The sequence below is a fragment of the Amblyomma americanum genome, chromosome 6, assembly GCF_052857255.1.
Source record: "Amblyomma americanum isolate KBUSLIRL-KWMA chromosome 6, ASM5285725v1, whole genome shotgun sequence".
NCBI classification, from domain to species: Eukaryota; Metazoa; Arthropoda; class Arachnida; order Ixodida; family Ixodidae; genus Amblyomma; species Amblyomma americanum.
The window spans coordinates 60,757,728-60,781,294 of NC_135502.1; the positions used below are offsets into that span (position 1 = coordinate 60,757,728).

The window sequence follows — 23,567 nt, forward strand, 5'->3', positions numbered from 1 at the left end:
AATATATTGCGGCGTAGAACGACATCACTCTACCACACCCACTGTTTAAAATGAATGCTGAGCGGTGTGCAGGCGTCCAAGGCATCCAAGACATCTGCGATCAAAGTACACAAGCATTGCGACAAATTTCAATGTTTAGTAATGTTAACCATTGGACAAGGAACATATCGGTCACTCGAATATAAACTTTTGCAGAAGCCACTATGGGTTCGCTACATGTCAAATGCATGGTCCACTGATTCCCCCCAACAAAGCGCAATGCAACAAGGCGCCAAAAGAGACGAAAAGAGACATGCGTAACTAACAGCATAAACGTGCCGGCTCAATGTGATAAAAACGCCGAAGTAGCACGGTTACTAAACATCATTACCGTTATGTTGCGTGCGTGGAGCAATGTATATTTTTAACTGCGAAGAAAGGCCTTTTTGAAATAAATTGTCAGAGAACATTTCAACGGAGATGCTGAAGCGGTCAAAGGCAATGGTAAATCATAAATGAAGTAAAAAAAAATAATGCTGAGATTAATCGGCCCATCTTGCAGGCTTTAGTATGAGACGCAACTGTCAAGCTGTTATCGCGCTTCACGAAATGGGTACTCCGCATCACAAAGCAAAAGGAGCCATTTTGAGAAACGGCCGCTCTGGGCAGACAAAGTTTTACGCAACAAATGCAGTGCAGGACACAGCTCCGCTTTCAGAGCGGCGCGTTTTCAACGAGGCATAACGAGGACAATGGTGTTCGCTCGATAACGTCGCGACGCGCCACCACCACGACCCCCCAGTGCAGCTGCACTGCGCCCGGACAGACGCTGCAGCAGCGCCGCATTGCTCTTCCCGGCCCGTAGCGGCGAGGTGTAGCCGTAGCTGCTACGGCGCCCTTAAAACTGAGCACTTGCACACCCCGCGCTGCCATCCCTTGAACAGGCTGCGACGACGGCCCGCAGAAGAAGCCGGCGGCTTGGCGACGCGCCAACGGCGCACTCGACGACCGGAAAACCGGTCCTGTCCGCCAGCTGACGCTGTGCTCGACCGTGTACTCGAAGCGGGGAGGGTGTTTTTCCTTCTGACGTCATCACGCGCTGCCGACGACGGCTGAGGTCGGCTTGACGCTGTGCAAGCCTGTTTACTCTCGCCTTGCCCCAACACGCCCCTTTCTCAAGCGCGCGGCCCAGACGACGAGCGCATTTGTTGATGGAGGCGAGCGAACACGCGCCGTGCCCCGGTCCCCTGCAGAGGAGGGCTGGAGGCCGGGGTCGTGCAGCGCTGTAGTTGGATCCCAAGTTTAGACCTCGCACCCGCCGGACGGTTTCCATTCTTCACCAGCGAGCCCAGTCTATACGCGCTGCGTCGTGCATCCGATCGTTTGTTTTCGCATGCGCTGTGCGAACGAGTACCGGTGGGTTTTTTCGGACGCGGTACTGCGCTGAGTCCGTGCGAGGGTTCCGCGATGATATTAATGTGCACCCCATGCGTTAGTGAACAGGAACATTAGCACAAAAAGGGCAAAATTACAAAATATGAGATAAGCTGTCCTGAAATCAGGTAACCAGGGAAGTTCTTTGTTTCTGATCAAACCGATCAATGCAAGGCAACTGCTCGGCGCAGAAGTCCCCAAATGGGAGTAAACAGTAGGTTGCTTTTTTATTACCCGTACGCTGTGGGTATCATTGACAAGCTAGCCTGATGCGACAGAATGGCGACCAAGGAGGTATTGGTGGGCTCTGACACCACGAGAACAAGAACCAACTACATGAGAAGCGTCGTATTGCCAAAGCTGTATAGTATTTCCCGATTAACACAACACAAATATGTAAACGAAGCTCTGAACAGCAGGACACTGCAAAAGAACGCATTATACAGTACTGTGCAGTTGGTACAAAGAGTGTTTTTGTAGTCACCGAAAGTAGTCAGCTGTCATTCGCCACGAAAACTTCTAGATGATTGACTCTGTCCATCATTTAGTTTTAACTGCGCGCCCAGAAAAAAGGGGTGATGCTATTTTGTTCATGTTAGCCTGAAGCATCTTCACTGCTATGACATATCTCTAATGCGGTACAGGCCTTCTCCTCCGTTGGTAGTGTTTTAAAAACCACAGGGACATTTGAAATAAATGTCGAATAAAATAAAATCCTCATCCAATGATGCTAAGCACATTCACCTCCATGCACTTGGTACTGCGAACTTTGCCACAAGTCAAACGATCTTCTGATGGTGGGCTGACGTTTTTATTAAACACCGTTCTAAAGCTAATGGCTATAGCCACTTGGAGAGTTTCGTTATGGCAACCACAACATCCTTTTTTCTGGTCTATGCGCGCAACTATATTAGCCTTTTGGGCCAGGATGTGTTTATTTTTTTCTGCAGGATAAAATTTTTAAGAGCGCATAGCATTCGAGCAATAACAATTGCTCCGACGAGCGTAAAAAAGCACCCGATACATGACAGCCTGAATCCTCGAACCTCAAGTAGCGGCGCATTTTACTGAGATTGTAGTGCAGGTATATGTAACCTGCGAATACGCTCGCGCGAAAAGCCCTCAACTCTTTTGATCTTAAATTCCATTTTCTAAATTGTTTATTCCGTTATAATTAAATCGCAAAGATAATGGCGCCAGAGGTCGTTGTCGCGAGCTCATTCGTCCTCAGTGATGTAGTATCCATACACACTACCCGCAAATAAGTAGACAAGATAAGTTTCTTATACAAAAGACACTAACTTCTCTGCTGTCAGACCAAGTATTCGCTCACCTGTTACCAATTTGCCCAAAATCTGCACTCTACATCTTCGGAAGGCTGGATATCTCGCTACCTACAAAGCAACTTCAGCATATCTTACGGCCGCTGCTTATGAAGACAACGTTCTGCAACAGGAGTGCATGCATAAGTCTGCGAGGAAGCGGAATATATGTTATAAATAACCCCCCTTCATTCTCATCCTACCTATTTATGTCTTTCTACCTCACTCTCTCTCTCTCTCTCTAGCCCACACACGCACACGCACTCATGGACCTTTGACAAACTGTTTCGCGTTCATTGCACCAACTCGTGACGCTTCCGGCCGTCGTGAAGACACGCCCATCGAACCATTACAAGTCTGAACCGAAACAAAGTGGCGCTGCTGCGCTGATTAAATCACGTCGTTCGTATAATTACCCCGCCAATGTTCTTCACGGTCAACCGATATTGATCTCCGGTTGGGAAACGTAACTGCAACATGGGATGGTAGCGCGTCAAAGAAGAACGCATGAAGAAATTTTGAGCGACGTTTCTTTCACTTTCATGAATAGCTGTTGACAAAATAAACTACAGAACGACGTTAGCTACTGCATGCAATAAATGAATAGGCACGTCCCTGTTTATTAGCAGCGGAGGAGCACGTTGGCTCACAAAAACCTCAGACGGGCTACGAACACGCCATGGTATAGGGCGCGAAGCCAGCAGAAGGTCCTGTGTTCTGAGTTGAATGGAGCTTGCTATCTTTAACGCCACAGAAGCTTGTATTCGTCAGGTGAGAACTATACATCCTGATTACCGTGCCGGATATCCCTACTTTATTATGATAACGTGGAGGATGTGAACCACAGCACTTTTTTCTTCTCCGTATATCCTTTCTCGTGGTTGTTTTCATAGCATCTCGAACTAAATAACCCAAATTAGAAAATTAGCCAAGGTTTAACTCCGAAACCAATGTGTGACGTGCGAAAGCGCGGTGACGTAAATGGTGATGCCACAAGCGACACCATACGAACGAGATGGCGCAAATCTCAAAGCTCTGAACAGTTTGTGCTGATGTGACGCGGACCAAATTTTTGAAATAACCCAGGTCAAATATGGAGATCGCCATCGTGTCGGGCACGGTCAATTACGGTTGGACATCGATTGTGGTCTAAATCAACCACGGTCAAATCTCGGGGGTGGCCCGGGCCCAATTTTTGCGGCTTGGTGTCACAGTTGCTAAAGCAAGGAACGATGCACAAGCAAGATCAAAGATGCACAGACAAGATACGCAAGCAAGAATTTTTTGGCTCTCACGGCTGTATGAGGGCTTTTGCGCTAAAACTGCCGTCAAGTGCTTTTAGGCGGTCCTCTGAGACACCCTTACATATAAAACCAGACGTGAGCTCAGCCAGGATCGCTATTAAGGACCTTCTGGATATATCTGTGTACAAAAGCAAATAGGGCCGGATGAATATATTTCAACTTCATTACCCATTGCGGATGTTCCTCTAAATTTGTAGTCAGCCGAAGGGAGTCGAGGCAGTATAATCACGAGCTTTTGATGTCACTAGCAGCTACTATTTTCTTCCGTTGTAAACAGACTGACATAATCTATAGAGCGGTTATCAATGATCCCTACATATCTCGTGATCTGCGTGGCCTCAACGGAGCATTCTAAATCTCGATATCAAAACCGGTGTTCCCCTTCAAGTTAACGGGCGCGCAAAGTAGGCCACGCTTTGTCCATCTAGGTTATAAATCATGCTGCGATCTTGAACTTCTGCAGTTCTCGAAAAGCATGCAGGACTCACAAAGTTAGTGTAATTAAGGAAAAAAAAAGTATGATGCATGGTTCCGGATTTGCCGTGACACTCATGAACTTCGTGTCTCCAGTTCTAAAGCCGCCTGTGTGAAATCTATAGAAAGTTGACTAAATGCTACAACGCAACAATATCCTGAGGCTCAGGGAACTCAAACCACTTGAGACGCAGACAACGTAGGCAGCGCAGCCTTGGGTTCTGACCTCTCACACAGCAGCAATATGAAAACCGACGCCTATAGTTCTTTTTTCCTTCGCAGTAAAGAAACTATCTTTATTTTAGGATTTTCTGTTTTCGTTCTACCAACGAGATCTATCTCCCTTACTGTGCCAGCAAAGTGAATTCGCGCGCAATGCATTAAGAGGCAGGGGAAAAAATTACAGCCCATTCTATGGCGCAAGTAAAAACTATGGAATTTTTCAAAACGGACCCCGAAACGCTTTTAGGGCGGCAAATGAATTTCCCTATTATTTTGGTCGCCCTTTCTTGAACGTCTGAGGCACGCTACACCTGCGCACGCAGCAAAAAAGCGCATAACCTTGCCTGAGAAAACAGCCGTTCCTTTTTAACAGCCGCTTGAGATACCCGCCATCAATCGCGCGAGACATGTACGCGCCGAGAGGTATTATTCGCGGACCTTTTTCACGCATTATGAAAAAGCTCGCCAAGGGAAGGATCCACGGGGAGGGGAGAAGAGTCGTAGAGAAGACTAACAGCAAGGAAAAAAGGGAAATAAAATAAACAAAGCTGCGAAAAACAGATCGAGGCCAGTGGAAAAAAAAAAAGCGATCTCATCGCTGAAAATCTCGTGCCAGGCCAGAAAGTAAAAAAAAAGTAATAAAATAAAAAGTACAACAACGTGAGCCAAGCGGAGTAACGAGCGTTCAGGACAAAAGCATCGCGTGTGCCGGCGAATAGTCTCAGCTCTTATTGTGCCGGAAATTACGAGAAGAGAGGTATAATTTTGAACGTGGTGGCGCGCGGATTTTAGGTACTCGCAACTCGACTGGAACAAAATACCCCCTCCCCCCCCCCCTCCCCCCCCCCCCAAAAAAAAGAAGAAAAAATATCGAGAAAGGAGCGAGGAGATCTAAATGAAACAGCGTCTTTTATTGCCCAAGGCATTTTGGTACTCCGTTAAAAAGCGCTGTAGGGTCTGTTCAGCGGATGTACTCAATGTCGCTCATTTAGTCCTAATCACCTTCATCGTCGTAATTCTCGCTATGAAACCCTTATATTGTCGTCCTCTTTCGACTAGAGTGGCTGGAAACGTTTTCCAGTGACTCTAATTCGACGCGCGCTCAGCACACGCGCGGCCAGCAGCATGAATCGTCATAGCGTACGGTGACGCTGATAGCCTGTAGACTTAAAAGAAAGGGCTTTGGTCTTGTGACCTGGATAGCAAAGGTTACGTTCTCATTAGACGAGCATCCGATTATTTTCGACTCTTTTCTGTAACTCATGGCGAGTGAAAAACCTCTCTTTTTTTTTAAATCACTGCCTGTAGGCGTCTTAATTATCTAAAGCTCATGCCACTTATATGGATTTCACACTTCAGAAAAAAAATGCCTTTCAAAGAGACTATGCAACCGCTGGCACTGACGTGACGTGAGTCGTCATACCTTAGTTGTATTTTCATTTAAAAGAATTGGATTAGAAAAGAATTCGTGCGTAGAGTTTGTATTCCCCCAGAAAAAAAGATTTTGAATTTTAAATAGTTTCTAAACAAATAGGGACTATTCGTAGTTTAAAACCTGCCTTTTTCTAAACCAACAGAAACAGGTTGATGGCGTGAGGTGCCTCCTTTTGAAATTCAGTACAAAGTGTCCTTTCGCTGTATCGATTTTTCGTGTACACTAAGCTAACTTGGATTTAATTGGTGTGATTATATGGAAGATCAGAGAACTGATACGCTCATAGTAACGGAGTAGATGTCAAGAAAAGGTAAGCGGCGCAAGGGGCGGTAGAAATTGAGGTGGGTAGATGAGCTCAAGAAGCTTGCGGGTATAGGGAGGCCGCAGCTGGTCTAGCGCAGGTTTAATCGGCAATCATATGGAGGGGCCTTTGCCCTGCAGTGGACATAAGTGGTTGATGGTTATGATGATGCTGATGATGATGATGATGATGATGATGATGATGATGATGAAAAACTACTAGGCGGGTAAACGTAAGGCGCCGAAAACACAGGAACGAAAGAAATACGACGGACAAACACTTCTTCCAACTGTCCGTTGTCCTTCTTCTTTCTTACATGCCTGTGTTTTCCGCGCTTAACGTTTACCATGCATTACCAACTAGCCCGCTCTCACACCTTTCTACTAGGTAGGGAAATCACAAAAGCAGTGCCGAATGCAAAATGGGTTCTCACCACCAAGGATACCCATTATGACCAGGCACCGGCAGACTCCCGGTTACAGATTCTGCCACGGGAGTCAGCCTAACGTCATTAGTGACGTCACTGCCAACCGTACGGGACACGATTCACGGACATGACTAATCTTTGTTCTTCGTAAGAGATGGGTGCGCGACTTCTCCGATGGAAACACCGCAGGGAATTCTTTGAGGAAAACGGAAACAAGTGAGACTAAGTGCAACTGCTCGCTATAGGAGAGGTCGTCTCTTCGCTCTCTTTCGACCACGTCTGAAAGACGGCGCAATGGGCCGAGCGGCGCGTTAGGCAAGTGATAAATGGAGGGAACAGCCGGGCTTACCTGAAGAAGGCTGCGCGCGTAGCTGTACCGAAGACCGCGGAGGTGTGCGACGGGTTTCATCGTGAAAAGAAGCAACCATAGCGGATGTTCTGCCCAGCTACGCCAGACGGCCGAGGAAAAACGTCGCAGATCGATTAAGAGGCAAGACCGTAAGGAAGATCTCGCGGGAGGAACTCGGACTCACCGATATCATCGCCGGACAAGTGAGGCCCTTCAACTATATGTGAACTCCTAAAGGGGAGGGAGTCTGGCTGTGTTTGTAAGTTGCGCCGGAAGGAGTTCTTCGACCGAACACGACCGCGGCTGCTAAGCGCTTGTGTCCGCAAATGCGTCCACTGTTTAGTCAAGCAAGGACCAAATATTTAGTTGGAAAGTTGTGTGATTATAGGTATGATCTGCAGAATGTTTGTTTAGGCAATTTTTGCATGTTCGCCGCTTTAAAGGTGTGTACTTAAGCTCCTTTTCTCGACCACACTTCGGAACTCTTATCAGATCCTTAAGCTACACGCCCGCGGGCACTGCCAAAGGTGGTATTGGTCAGGTTGTCAATGTTATCATGGTCTTGCACAGTCCTCAATAAAGCTGAAAAAGCGCTGTTCCTGTGTTCGCCTGCTTTGAATGAGAAAAAAAATGAATTACGCATTTTTGTTAGCTGTCTTGTCAAATGGCTCAAATTTTAAACAATTTCAAACCTTTTGTTCTTGAGGCCACCACTCCCCCAAACTTCACTTGCAAAGCGATCAGCCTTACAGTTAGTGTTGGCACATACGAAAGAGCACTGAGTATGACACTTTGCGTTATACTCGCTATCTCTGGTGTCTAAACACTGGCTCCCCTATGAACTCGATTTTTTTTTTAATAACGCGTGAGTCGTGCTGACCTAAAGAAAAGGTGTTGCCCACCTCGGCGGCACATCGCCAGGCCAGTGTGCTGGACCTAGATCTCTCGTGCAATACGTTTACCCTCCATACCTACGCATGACTCTCCTCGTTAGTGTACTGATATCCGAAGCCGCTTTCAAAAACTGGGCCACGACTGCGACTTGATCTTCCTCTGCTATCTGATTAAAAAGCAGCGTTGCGTAGAAAATAAAGCAATAGCAGAGATAAATAGCATCCTACAAACTGGCTCCAACATCATCAAATTGTCTCGAAGCCCTCTGCCCGAAACGTGATTGAGTGCGCCGTATTTTCTTAGTTCCAGGCAGCTTCTTTCTTCCCGTAATTCGTATGGTTCTTTATTATTTTTTTTCAGGGGTATAAATTGTGCATCGGCGAGCGGGAAAGGCAACCGCGTTTTTATTTGTGTTTTGACGTTCCTCGCGGGAGGAATAAAATTTGTGCTGGCCGGAGGAGAATTTCGCAGACCCATCTTATCTCCACGCGAGAGGCAGGTGCACACACCCGGGCGTCAGTTTTAATAAAGTGCGTCATCTGTCATCGCTGAGCAGGATGTGTTCCCGGAACAGACATTATACGTTGCTCTCGTACCAAGATGAACTGCATTACACGCTGAATATTACAGAGAGAAAGAGGTGGCTCCCGCCGCTGCTGCACTGCAGCAGAATGTGCAGCACAGGCTCTCACCACACGCATGTGCATGCGATGTATAGCAGTCAACCAGTATCATTTTTGTCAGCAAACTTGCGTAACGCAATTAATTGCTTCGCGGTCATTAGAAAATTTAAGGTACGGACATAATAATGGGTACCTCTCTGGAGGGCAGGTCCTATTCAAATATGCACTTCTTGACTTTTTTTTCAATAAAGAAATGGGAGGCAGAGTCGTCTTCCTGTTTAAGGTGTCTTGCATAGCAAGGCTCCCCTTCCATTACTGCCCTTCCAGGCAGCAAAGGCGAACTGAGAGAGGATTGTGTTTTTCTGCAGCTGTAGCGAGAAATTTTCTCCAGGCAAGCTCAAAATACTATATATTTTCAATTAAAAATTCCTTACTTTAAATGACTTGGTCCTGCAGTGTCAAAAATTTGCTTGGTTCTCTCTTCTGAACTTTGAATCGAAAATTGGTGACGTGGCACACTTTCGCTGGCAACCCTGTTCTCACCTGTACGCTTTTAGCAAGGCAAAAATAAAAACGCCATTCATCCGTGCAGCAATGCAAAATGGGTGCGAGTACGTCTTGCATGGTCCAGCACGTCAACGACATCCTTAGCAAGAAGGAGGAGGTGCCGTTGAACACCTGTGATGGGATCGGGTGATAGATATACGCTTTCCGGCTCCACTTACGCAGCTTCAATGATGTTTCTTAAACCATTTCGAAATACAGTCCTGGAATGAAGCCCATGCCTATACTTCAAGAGTGTTGTCTGTTCGAAACTGGTGCTAGCGGTGAAACCAGGAAGTTTTTCCAGTGGTGTAGGTATATCGTCGATAAGGGCGCATCTAATGAAATACGGCTTCTTTTCTGACGATTGCACGCGCAGAGTCAGCGAAGGAGTGAAACCACCTCCGGCCCATCAAGTGTCCGCGCCACCAGGCCTAACCACATCAAGGAACACTAAACGAGCACTCGGCGCCCACACCATGGGTTCAGCGGGAGTCCTGCTGGCGCTGTTCACTCTGGCGGCGGCCAGTATCCAGGGCCTGGTTCAGGCGCAGGGCGCCTTCTCTTTCGAGTTCCCCGACGAGGACGGCTGTCGCACGCCGTTCAACGAGCCAGGCAGCTGTCTCGAGTTGGCCCGATGCCCGGCGCTGCAGTCCGTCCGAGACTTCAATTTCCTGCGGCGCTACATTTGCGGCTTTTCGCGTAACGTGCCGTTGCTGTGCTGCCCGGGAGGCGGGCAACAGAGACCGCCCACTCGCCAACCGCCCACTCGCCAACCTCCCACCCGGCAGCCACCCACCCGGCGGCCTCCAACACGGCAACCCCCGACTCGGCAGCCACCCACCCGACGGCCACCTACCCAGGGCCCGCCGACCCGAGACAACTCGGACCTATTCGAGGGACCCAGAATCGCAAACTATCCACGCTTCTTGCCATCCGGTAAGTAGGCGCAATAAGGGATCTCTCAACGCTGTCTGCATCTCTCCAGGTCGTGTCCTCTCAATTCTGCTTGGTTTGCGCTTATGTTCAAAGAGCGCATGATCCATGCCTGCACTAAGGAAATGACAGACGTGTGTGGTCCGTGACACAAACGAACAAGGATTTTAGCTGAAGAATACGACTTCAGCCAAAGGTCAAACCTGAGTTCTCAACGATGGTTCAGCTGAAAAGGATAGTTCGTGAAGCTAAACGCTGCAGCTAACTTTTGGCGAAGACTGCAACGCATCTTTTACTGACGTAATAAAAGCAATACACTCTCAACGAAAAATTGTGAGAAATACCTTAACTAAGACACGAGGCGGAATAGCATGGCGCGGTCTTCTCGTCAACGCCAAAGAGATCAGTCGCGAGAAGACAATGCCTGACTTTGTAGCTGTCACACAAAATAATGACCTTGGATACATTTCGCTCCCGAGAAAGTTGAAAAAGAAACACTTCTAGTCGTAATTTCGTAATTTTTGAATAGAGAATAAAAGATTTTGAGAGAGTATGTCTCTGACTTGACTTACCAGTTTCTTTTTCTTCGTGCCATGCAGCGTGCGGCCTTACCAACGTCAGCGTCAGCCGCATCGTGGGAGGCCGCGAGTCGGAACCCGGCGCATGGCCGTGGATGGTGGGTGCACTGCGTTGCCGTTCTGCTTACACCAAACCCTCAACGGGATTTCACATATTTTGCTTAAGCATTCCAACCTTCATGTGGGTCATGCAACAGCACGTGCTTGGCACACATCTGAAATCGAGATGCAATGAAACTAAGGAAGCTCGAGAGAGAAATTAAATCCTTTCATGTCATGTAGTCTGCACCCGATTCTGATTAGCGCCGTCAAAAATCGGCTTTCCTCTTTAGCTCGGAAAATGCTCTGAGAATAACAACTTTAAAGAGACGGCAGAAAGATGGGATTCTTGGCAACACAAAACGAAGGATTGAGGGGAGGGGGGCCTAATTGTGCCAACTTGTGACAAAAGGACTTGTCCTCATCTGGAAGACAAGTCGTATTGTCGAAAAGTTGGCACACTGCAGTGAGATTCCCCCCCCCCCCCCCCCTACCCTTGTTCACTTTGTTTTGTGTTGAAAAGAATAAAGTTCGGACCAGTGTTTTGAAACAATTCACGCTGCATGGTTTTTCTTGCTTCGGCGATGCCACGCGTCAACGTCAGTAAATATGGCTCGCGGAGCGTGTACAAAGTCGACAATGCTACTTTCCAAAGGCCGTCATGGCACGGTCTCTTTAATTGTAGCGCCTTAATATATTAAATATGCTGTTTGGGGGTCCATTCCATAGACGACAACGTGTGGTTAGAGTAACGCGCGCAGTTCAACGTCTAATCGAATCCGTTTATGCAGATCTAGGCCCCCCGCTGCACAATAAAAATAATTCTTCTTGAATTTCAAAAACCTTAAGGGGTTGTATTAGTCCAGTGTGATCAAGGAACTCTCGCGAGGTGAAGAAAATTTCGATCAAATGACCAGTCACCTTGAACGCCTACCTGAGCTAAGCCATACTGAGACAGCTTTCTAAATCTTCGTAGTTTGACAAAATTTCGTCCTGGGGGGGGGGGGGGGGGGGGCTAGGGGGGGGGGGGGGGGTTGGAACAAGAAACTACTGTTAAACTAAGTGCATTCATCGTACTAGCTAGGTAACTAGTAAGGCAAGATGTTCGAAGGTAAAGGCCGAACGACCAACTCCATGGATGATGTTACTGAAATGTATTTCACTTCAGTTCCACAAATTAGTACAGTTCCCATTAACAACTACATTCGCGGACCTGCACGAATGGATGCAGTAAAGTCTGTTTGAGTAACCATTATCTCTCCTTGTCGTAAGGAAAGGCTGTTGCAACCGCTTTACACCTGCAGGCGGCCATCTACATCAACAGTGGCGGTGTCAACAGCGCCGCCTGTGGTGGTGCCCTGGTTACTGACCGGCACGTGGTGACTGCCGCCCACTGCGTCGTCGTCGGGCATCGAGCTACCAAGTATGTTCACAGTTTTGCGTGTCTCTGACGACGTCAGTGGCAATGGATGATAATCGATTGCTTTCGCTCTACCGCAAGCGTTCGCACTGCACACCGAAGTTCATCTAGGCATTGTCGGCTGCCTGCAGATAATTGACCTGAGTACAGCTTACTAGACAGAGGTACCACACCTTGTGCCTGATATTTTGCCAGCCCTTTAAACTCTCTTCCTTCTGACCTAACCCTAATCACTAGAAGCGAGACGCGTGTCAGCTATACAGCATTCAGATAATGTGAGCCCGGGAGGCATAAAGTGAACTTTTCGCTAACGTACCCATGGCCGTCAGTAGAAACAACCGTAACCCTAATCCCAGATTTTTTTTTTTTGAGTTCTGAGGCTTATAAGTTTTACAGACACATGCCTGTTTGCAGGATAGTTTGCCGAGATTAACAAACTTTGAAACGCTTTTCTGAAATAAGTAGGCGCTTTGAAGTGATCGTTGTGAAAGTATGTCGCGACTTCGCGTCATTACTCGCCGAGGCGCGTCGCAAATCCCGGATTCGATCTGGCGCAGGGAAACAACATGTAAATGTTAGAGCGAGATGCCTAACAACGAAGGCAGGAGGCGGCTTACCTGTCTCGCAGTTAAAAACAAACTCAAAATAATCTCCTAGGTATGATTGCCTCATGCTCCCTTGAAAATGAGGAAGAGTTTTACGGCCGGCTTCTCACTTTCAAACTTTCAATACGCCGCTCGACAGAGTGACTGTCGACTTCATGGATGTATGTTTCGAAGCAAGAATTCGTCAGAGAAAATTCACGGAAAATGGTTGTCTCCCGGACAACACAATATTAACTATAGAGTGCAATCATATGTCATTAGTTTCTTGCTGCAATATTTTTTTGCTCTTTGGCCTGCAGATTGTTTCCACTTAGCCAAATCGTGTTGTTGCAAAGAGAGAGTGTTGACGTGAAGCGAAACAATTTCTTTTTTCCTGTAAAATTCGACTTAGAAGAGATCGTACGGTACATGCATTCGGCTAGCAATTATAAGTATGCTGTATGGATGCCTGCGTATACTTGGAGCAATTTAGGAGACTTAATTACGCTAACGAGGGCTGACGGGTGCCGTACACAAACACTACAACAGCAAGGGGCAAACTTACCCTCAACATACCCGCTTACGGCGTCCGACCTTGCTTATAAAAGTAGAAGGGTGTATATATTTTGGGGCTCATGGGCGAAAAAAATTAGTGGAGGAAACAAAAACCACACTTTTCGCCAGCCACGGGGCTAAAGAAGTAACAGAGCATCCGTGGCGGACTTCGTCCACTATAGAGTCCAGTCCTAAGCCTACATTAATCACGTGGCCACCCATCGTGTAATTCTTATGGGCCAGGCCCACTAGGGACCTCATTTGCGACGACCCTTTTCGCGATTCATTCATTCGCTTCCTTGTCATTGGCGAGTCGCGCCGTGGATGTACCGGAGCGGGCGAATGGCATTGCTCGCCTATAGCTGTCAGTCATGACGTCATAACCCGTAGCTACGAACAGCCACAGTGAAAAAGTATGAATTGCGAACAGAATCCTTAAAAATTACGGGACTTAGATTGAATAACGTCCTCGTCGGGCACCAGGTGGACTCGTCGGTTTTGGGTTACAAAATATTACGATCGGTGAAATAGTTTTGCTCTTTTGCAGAAATGTATGTGTTAAGAGTCACCTGGTGGATATACCCTGCCAAAGTCGCGCAATGTCTCATTCCCATATTTATGGTAGGAATTAAAATGGGGGGGGGGGGGTCTTCGTCCATCCATGTGCCGTCTTTACGTCGAGCTTATAAACTAAAGAATTCGGCAAATACAAGTCCAGCAATTTAGGAGAAAAATTTCGCAAATTACAAAATTGTAAAATACTTTCACGGTAATATAGAAGGTAATGGTCCATTCTTGTGATATGTAGCAAAATCTTTTAAGGTGTTTCCATCAGTCTCATTTAATAGTTAAGGTGGGGAAGGAAAGGCAGGGAGGTTAACCGGAAGAATAAACCAATTTCCTATCCTGCACGGGGGAAAGGGGTGACGGGATACAAAGATGAAAGTTTAGTTAAACAGTTAAGAATCTCATAGAAAACCAATGGGGGACGCTTTTGGTGATTGCAAAAACATTAAAAGAAAAAAAATTTAAGACCGCCGTCGGCTGATCTATAGATATATGAATTTTTATAGCGAAACCTTACATCATATGAAAAAATTGCGTTTTATAAATGGTTTCCCGCTCAAAAATGCTTTTGTCCAGAATTGCCGGGCATGAAACCGACACCACAGGCTAAAGAAACCAAGAATGAGAGTGATTTGGTGGACAGCGTCGTGACGAGGCCTGGTGGTTGTCTTGCAGCCTTCCGGCGTCCTCATTCACGATACGCCTGGGAGACCACAACCTGGTGCGCAGCGACGACCACGTCATGCCCGTCGACGTGCCCGTCGTCAAGGTGGAAAGGCACGCGGACTTCGTGGCGCGCACCTTCAAGAACGACGTGGCCGTGCTCACCATGGAGCGCCCGGTGACGTTCAACAAGTTCGTGCGGCCCGTGTGCCTGCCGTACGGAGACGACTTCAAGACGCGCGACCTCAACGGCTACCACGCCTTCGTCACCGGCTGGGGAACCACGGCGTTCAGTAAGACTTACTCGCGCCTCACCGAGTGCAAAACCGACCGTGTTGCTTTTTAAATTGCCTCTTTACTTTCAAAAATAAAATGCTAAGCAGGGGAATTTTAGGCACTTAAAACCAAATTCAGGTGTGCCTGGCCAAACCAAATATAAATAACATTGGCTGGAGACGCTTGCTGAAGGTAGCTGCTCCAAAATGCTGGAAATAATGTTGGCAAAAAGACATATTGCAACAAAAGCGCGAAACGAAGATCAAATAAAGAACTGGATTCGAATTTCTTAAGCACTTGAAAGGCTGAAAATTGGTGCAAGTGACTGCTACTGCCCAACTGTCGCGTAGTTAAATTCGTGCATTTACCAATGCATAAGTGTAAATTTTTATCTGATGTTCACTATTTTTTTAAGGAACCAAAATGACTCGTAGTCTCCTGGCTCACTTGGTATTTCCTGGGCCAGTTTCATAAATACGAAATTATTCGGTCTCAGTGAGCTCGGTGGTGAAGCTGAACATGGGTCTGTATGACACAGCTATTGTCCTCCAGGCTTCTGCATCGTAATCTTCTAGCGTCCCTATTGGTGACGGTGCTTTGGTCAAGGACAAAGGGAAAAATATTTACAAACAAAATCGACATTATTTTGGTCATGTGGGTGCGTGCTAATATATTAAGGCGAGAGCGTTAATACTCCTGCACGAGATCCAGCGTGATGACGTCGTCGTTGGCGGCGGAGGCGTTCTGAGCGAAAAAAAAAATGGTCCACCTGCCACCTAGGTTAAGTGACCCTGTGACATCGTCACAACCTGCCCATCGGACTGTGAGCAAAGCGGCCGTCAATGCAGGTGGCAATTAAATTGAATAATGACCGCGAGTGGCTGCTTGCGAAGAGCAACTTGGGTCTCCCACAACCCATCGGTGGCCGTGTTTGGAACAGCCACTCTCGGAGCAGCAGTGCACCGCTTCACCGCGGGAACACTGCGCCAGTAATGCTATGAGCACTTCCCGCGGCCTGTGACATTAAAGCAGAGAAAGTAAACCAGGCTTATGAAAGTAAACCAGGCTTATGAAAGTAAACCAGTTTCGCATATATTGTCACGTAGTCAGAACCTAGCCGGCAGAGAAGGATTACTTGCTCGGCGGGGCACGTCCAATGCTATCGCATTGTTCTCTTAAGGGTACGTCAAGTGTTATGTGATGGTTAAAGAAAGAACAGTATCGGTGTCTGAGAAGGGATACGCAAAGCAGATCCCAGGCCACTCAAGAGACCCCTTTTAAGCTATCGAATCAAGCCCTTCAGGCAGAGCTTAAGCGTCCCCTCAAGTTTTTTTCTGCCGGAAAGCCCATCCAGTTTATGGTTGATATGAGCCTAGGGCTTTGGTTCAATAAAACTTGAACATGTGGAATAGCACCTTTAGAGTTTTTCAAAAAGGGGCAATGACTGCTCAACTTGCTGTTTTTTTTTTGTAGCTAACGACTTTGTCTTGTTGCGCACGCAGACGGCGAATCGAGTGACGTGCTCAAGGAGGCGCAGATCAAGATCTGGGACGAGGACACGTGCAAGAAGGCGTTCGTGAAGGAGGTGCCCATCTCCAGCGTCTACCTGTGCGCTGGCGACGGCAATGGACGCCAAGACTCGTGCCAGGTAACGCTCCAATGGAAACACAATTTGAACAGGTGCCTGCGGTCTTTTTTAAAGCGCGCGCATACAGCGCAGATAATGTTTCATTCGGCCAGTGATGGTTGCGTCCTAGTTGTCTGTCGCTATATGTAACCTGCCCGCTCACAGCTTTTTCGTGGGAGGGCCTAGACACCGATACTCATGTCCTCGCGCACTGAAATTGCCAATACAGGGCGATCAAGCTAACCGTGGAGCGGATGAAAACGTTGTACTCTTCTCTTTTCACTAATACAAAGTTGTCAGCCGAGGACCCTGCTGCCTAGAGGACTGTTTTTCTCATAACGCTCGCAGGAGATAGAAGTAGCAAGTTTGGTTTGATTTGTATTCTTTTTTTTTCGGGTTTACCGCCATAAAATTAATCATCCTTTGAGGGACACCGTGTAGTGGAGGGCTCCGGATGAATTCGACCATCTGAGGTTCTTTAACGCTCACTGACATCGCACAGTACACCGGCCTCTAGCATATCGCCTCCATCAAAATGTGACCACCGCGGCCGGGATCGAACCCGCGTCTTTCGGGTCAGCAGCCGAGTACCATAACCAATGTGCCACCGCGGCGGCTTGAAATAGTAAGTGGCTGTACGAAGGATGAGCAGAAACGTGTAATAAATAGCCTGTCAACTGGCCCCATCTGTTACTCTTTCACTGTCGCGAGGAGTTAGTAGAGGGAGATCGAGTGCGAATGATTAGATGTAAAAAGATGAAAATATATTGGACCCGCGTCGCAGCCATCGTGCGCGCGTGTCAAAGCGACGGTGTTGACTTCGATCCCCCAAAGGTTTACTGTCTGATGCGTGCGACTCACGAATTGCAGTGCAATGCCAGAGACACGGCTACCTCTGTAGTAGTCGCAAGCATTTTGCCTGGCGTGATCTGACGCGAAAAAGATTAATGTATGTGAAATTGTTCGCGGTCTCTCTCTCGCTCTCTTCCTACGTTTCTTTATCTTTTTTACTCTCTTGACCACATTGAGGGTGTTATATATTTACTGGGATGTTCTTGGAGTCCACTATAGCCGCTTGTGCTACGCTCACGCTTCATGATCCCTGCAGGCATTATGATGACCGACACAGCCGCGCCTGTAGATGCGTCCACATTTCTAGAGGTTTCCACTTTTCTCTTCTAGCTAACTAGTCTGACGCCGGCATATGAATAGGAGCAATTAACGCACTGCTTGATCTCATTAAAATAAGAGAATACAGCTGTTTCCTACCATTGGAGTGCGCGCCACATCATAACCACAAAGTTTTGAAATGAATGCACTACTCTGAGAGTATTCTAGGCCGCTTGCGTCGGAGTATTCAACTCAATGCGGCATGTGGCGGAAACTGGAGTTGGGTGCATGGTACCTGAATCCTTAAAGAGACACCGAATGCATCTCCATTCAATAATTGTTCTCGGTGTAAACTGAATCTGACTATTGCTGGCTATGCCGACGCTTCTCCGATAACAATTGCGTGTTTACCGCCGAAAAAAATGAATTTGAGAATCTTCCCGCCAGTCGATTCAAACGCATGACGTAGTTACCGAAAAGTGCGGATTGCCACCGTTTTGAAGTAAATAGAAGTGTAGCGTAGCCTCTGGGATCCGAGCCCAAAAAAATTCGTCACCCACGCATTTCACTTGCGAAATTGGCCACCGATGGCGACACCCACGTTTTACTTGGTAATCTTTTCTGACTTAAAAAAACTCAGTTTTCGGTGACAGCGGCCTCACCGTATCACCCTCTCGATACAGGCTAACCTTTCCTCAGCTTCCTTTAAATAGAAAAAAAATTACGAACAATTTAGCGTAATTAGGCCAAATGCGAATTAGGCGTACTAACACCAGTTTTCATTTCGGTTTCAGTTTCGGTTCGAGTCTGGTTTTTAAGGTTCTCTGCTTTGTGTACATTAGTAGATCGCTGGGAGTCCTCATACCATTCCTGGCGCAGTGGTGCAGAGATTAAGCATTGCGCCACTGCCCTGCAATGACAGGTGCTGCCACTAGTGGAGCTTGTGAGATCCAGGTTTCTCTTCCCGAGCAGCCTCTCACGACTAATCACTAATTGAACTGCCACCCACCTGTCACAGTGGGCAGTTTGCTCACAATCCAGTGGGCAGGTTGCGGTAACGTCACGAGGTCACGTGACTTAGGTTGCTCACTTACCACCTATGGGGCCACCTAGGGCAGGTTGGCCACCAGAAGGTGGGCACACAGAGGGACGTCATAGACAGTGGCTTAACGTCTTAGTGGGAGCACTATTACTATTGCACTGAAAAGAAATGACAGTGCAACTCGATGGCCTGGGTTATACAAATACCGAGATGCGGTGGCCGTCTAGCTGTCCTCCTTGTGAGCTTATGAAACACCAACCCTGCCTTCTGCCTGAATTAACCACAGCTCATTTTAGCTTTATGGTCGCAAGCGAGCGCTTCATCTTTCGTGAAGTAGTACAGAAAATGGAGGGGCTACCATCACCGCCGAGTCTGTGAAACCGTTAATACTGATGCCCTGTGAACGACTATGCAAGAAGACGTATAGGCGTCCTGACATCATGCTTCACTGTTTGCACGTATACGTTTCATCGTTTTTCTACACAACGGCAATCCGCTGATTGCGGGGGATTGTCTCTGTCGCAATACGTAATCTCTTCGGTACTGAAAACAAAACTAACAGGCACCAGCTTTACAGAAGGCGTAGCCAGATTTTAGCGAGTGCCGGGGCCACTGCTGGTAATCAGCGGGAAAGAAATGCCGACAGCATTGCGCTGCGCGCAAACTGAGGTGCACCGGATGCGTAGAGTGCTGGACATTTGCAATACAAATTTCAACAAATCCGGGGAGGTAAGGCTCTGTACACTGACCAAGTTTCGACAAACATTCTTGGACAAAAATGTTGAATATTGAAATACTGTAGGATACTTTTATGGACATATTTGAAGGTAATGGTTCATTCTTCCTATGCGTAGCAAAACTTTTCTTTTAAAGTTTTCCGATCGCTCAAATCGAGCAGCTAAATCTGCCATAGAAAACTAACGGGGAACGTTTTTGGCGATAGCAAAAAAGATAATAGCAATAAAATGCAAGCTTGCTGACGGGAGATCTGCGGATATATTTATTGTTATAGCGAAATCTTAAAATATATGAAAAAATTACGTTCACAAACTCTTTCCCGTTGAAAAATGCTTTTGTCCAGATTTTTTGGGTATGTTAACTTTTTTCATCCTGGTGACAAGTCTTCTTGTCAGAACATCGGTGAGCCGACTGAGGCTTCCACTCATCCCCATGTGCAAATTTATGCTTCAGTAGCATCTTCTTTTCCTGTACATTGCAGGACATTTGGAGACATATTGTGCACTACAGCCGGTGTCTTTTTTGCGGCTTTCAGGGTGATTCGGGAGGTCCGCTGGTGCTTCCAGACGAAGGCCGGTTCTTCCTCATCGGCGTCGTGTCATTCGGAAAACGCTGCGCTACACCGGGCTACCCTGGCGTCTACACGCGGCTCACCGAGTTTCTGCCATGGCTCAGCGAGAGACTTCAGTAGGACACTTCTGTTCACAATGGACGAGGCTCCATCACGTTTCGGAATCGCTTTCTTAGCAGAGCAAGTCTCAGAGAAGGCTATACGTGTCTGCTTGCGTGCGCTCTTCTGTGGTACGCGAGAGAGCACAAACCGTACGCAAGATGGCGTCGACTGTGTCCCCTCCACTGTGCCGACAGGCTGGCGTCGCAATTCGGGCCGAGCAGTCTTCTGCCATTCGGAAGAGTCGAGTGACCTGTGATTATGCCCAAGTTCCCACTCATCAGGAGCTACGACGTTGGAGAGCCAAGCTTCAAAACTGCGGAAACAAAAGTGTTGCTGTTTGTTTAAATTTTAGCTGGGACAAAGCTCACAGCATCAATGCTGTTCCTCTCTGTTGCTTAAACAGCAATGCCGGATATATGAACGGTGTGTTCCCTAACTGTGTAGAAACGCTGTAGCAGGCAGCCTTGCTTAGTATCAGCTGACTCGCTGACTTCACAATTTTTCGGAAAGCACTCATTAAAATTCTAAAGGCATGCTTGTGTGTTGGCTAGTCGATTAGATGACAGTAAGCCAGCCAGGTGACTTAAGCCAGCTTAAGTGAACTGTTCTTAGCGAGGAGGCAGAGCGAAGGTAGAATGTATCATTTAGCTCGAAACTATTCCTGGCAGATTCAAAGCCGTGAACTGGAGAGACGTGTAAGTAAACGGCACAATTTTTGCCCTGCGCAAATACTCGAATATTTCAGGGCCCCTATCAGTTATGGGCCATGTTTCGATAAACAGTTAAGGCAAGTAAGTGGTATTTCTCTTCTTTACTCATATTTATCCGCTGTTCTGGTAAGATTACACCAAATAGACAGCTGCATCACTGAGCAAAAATTTGAGCAAACGTGAATGAATCAAGCAGAATGTAACAAACAGGCAGAGAATTCGACACAGATGTCGCAGTAAGTCTTTCTCATTTCAGCATACTTGCGCTAGTTTACTTAAGCCCGATCAATGTGCAACAGCTCAATGATATGAACGTGCTTGTCCCCGCATTCTGGTTGTTGTCCACGCTTCTATTGTTGACCGTTGGGATACGACAGGTGTTCGTCGCGCAAACACATTGTTCATGTAGTTCTTGTGGTTGCTGATGGTGTTGCGCAAAAATATTTACAGAAAAAAAAACAAGAAATGTACAAACATGCGACAAATAAAATATTCTACATAAAAAGAAAAAAATATTTATATTCTGTGCTACGTCACACATAACCTGATAAGCTTATTTGTTAGTAATTCACGTTAGCTAATTGCAGCAAACAAGCTCGACATATACGTGAACATTTGTATTCTTCGCTTTTGTGTTTTGCTCATATGTATTGAAACCAACGGAGGAATGGCCGAACGTTCGGCATTCCCCCGTGTTTCCGACGTGCCATAGTAGTCGCATATTAGCAGACCGGCAGCGAACCACAAGTAGACATAGCCTACAAACGCAAAAGTATGGTGGCCAGCGTCATGAGCTAGCACGACGGAAACCATGTCTGGCCTACTACTAACGGCATGCAATTGAATATAGCTGTGCACTGCCTTTGCACTTTAGCTGCACTGGCCGCAGTGTTATACCAGTAACGTTAGCAGAGTGCTGTCGGGCATGGTAGTGCACGTGCGTTAAACTGAACATTGGGCGTTCGCTTAGCCTGTTACATATCAAGCGCTTTAAATGTTGCAGCATTTTGAAGAAGCGCACTCGCGGATGCCTCGTTGGAGGAGGGCCCTGGTCTTAGAAAGGAAGTAAAATAATAACGAAAGAAAAATGTGGCTGACGAGCGGTCGTAAGGAGCCAGCACAGATAGTGAATCGCCCACGTGCCTTGACAATGCATGGACTTTATTTTCGACAGTAAAAAGATGGAAACTTGCTGTTGACTGGCGTCACATAAATTTCTGACAGGCAGAACCTTCTTACCAGAACACTGTAAAAGCACCGTAAAGAGCTCGTAGTGATACCAATGGGCGTGGCAAAGAAAAACCGCAATAAAAAAATTTCAAATCCGCCAAAACTGGTTGTGACTACAGTTGTTTCAATGTTGTTCTCGTCAACCTATTCGCGTTATTTTTTCAGCGCTGATGAGTGTATGACTGTTACAAAAAGAAAGAATAAAGTGTAATGCCACGTTGTCTACTATGTTGTGTTTTATTGAGCGTAAGAACTGCAACACATGATAATGATGACTACACTCTTGAGCGTGCCACGGCGCGTGCTCATGAAGTCTCCTTACCTCTGTTATGAAGTGCCCGTCTCTCAAAAGGCTTCTTAACAGAAGTACAGTTTGGATATGGTGCGCGCTGTCCCCGTCAAGAAAGGAATAAATAATACAGTAAGCTCTTTCATAGCGTCCAACCAGTGAGGCCCGGTACAGTATGTTAAGGCACAGGTGGATTTGAAGGGACAGAACAATGAATTTTAAGGACCCAGTTTTTTTCGCTCCAATGGAAAGCTTGCTGCCTAAGGTGCTTTATTCCGCAGCGGTTTTATTGTAAACGCTGTAAGAAATTTTTCACCGATTTTTTTTTAAATAAGTGCATGCGCCCGTTTTTATGCATCCCGTTGCTTAAAACCATGATGAGCGAGCGCGGTGGCGATTGCAGGTCGGCAAAAGCGCTCTAACAAAAAGCAATATACATCTCACCCGCCAGACAGTAACAATATATATGTTTAGTATATTGTGTAGTGGGCCATGGTTGGCCGGCTATGAAACCTATATGGGAAAGTGAGAGCAAGAAACAAAGCATGGTACGAAGAGGCCACACTGCCTCCACCGCCCGCCAGCGCCAACTCTATAGAAAAGAGGATGGCGATAATTTATACGAAATTCGCCGGAAAACCGGCCTTGCCATTGCCATCGCAGTAAGATGTGCCCGAAAGCACTAAATACGTTCATTTTTTAGAGGGGTGGGCTCTCGAGCTGACTTTCTTTTCTTTGGTCATGAGAAAAGCCATAATTTCCGATGTTTTTCCTATGTATTTTGAAGTACCAAGACAACACAGGACGACGGAATCGTTCAAGGTGGTAATACCACGAGCTTTGAAAGCGACACTCTTACGCTACTTTCACGACTCGTGCAACACTGGGCACGTCAGCGACCTCAACACCTGCAGGTAGTTTAGCTGCGCTACCTGGCCAGGCATGAAAAGGGACACGAAACGGTACACTCCTGTTCGTTCAACGTGTGCCAAAGTGTGAATCCCCGAGGCTGACTATCGCCGGGCCTTATGTAGCCGATCGATACATCCAAGCCCTCTGGCGAATCGAGGCGGGTGATATCGTGGGACTGCATTCCATGATACGAAGCAGAAACATATTCCTGTTGACGGTCACGGATGACCTCAGCAAGTGGCTGGAACAGTTTCCGCTCAGAAATCTGACGGCACAAGTAATCATTGAGAAGCTGCAGAACGTATCCACCA

At 47.0% G+C, this 23,567-nt stretch overlaps 1 protein-coding gene across 1 annotated transcript in view; it reads left to right on the forward strand.

Annotated features, from left to right (window-relative positions):
• Nucleotides 1-1,565: 1,565 nt before the first annotated feature.
• Nucleotides 1,566-23,567, forward strand: part of LOC144095299 (transmembrane protease serine 9-like) — a 48,518-nt gene continuing 26,516 nt past the window's right edge. The window contains exons 1-7 of the mRNA XM_077629077.1: nucleotides 1,566-1,627; nucleotides 9,687-10,246; nucleotides 10,843-10,919; nucleotides 12,165-12,283; nucleotides 14,662-14,942; nucleotides 16,428-16,573; nucleotides 19,978-20,130. Of these exons, the coding sequence (XP_077485203.1) occupies nucleotides 1,581-1,627; nucleotides 9,687-10,246; nucleotides 10,843-10,919; nucleotides 12,165-12,283; nucleotides 14,662-14,942; nucleotides 16,428-16,573; nucleotides 19,978-20,130 (1,383 nt within the window). The 5' untranslated portion in view covers nucleotides 1,566-1,580. The remainder of the gene's footprint in view (nucleotides 1,628-9,686; nucleotides 10,247-10,842; nucleotides 10,920-12,164; nucleotides 12,284-14,661; nucleotides 14,943-16,427; nucleotides 16,574-19,977; nucleotides 20,131-23,567) is intronic.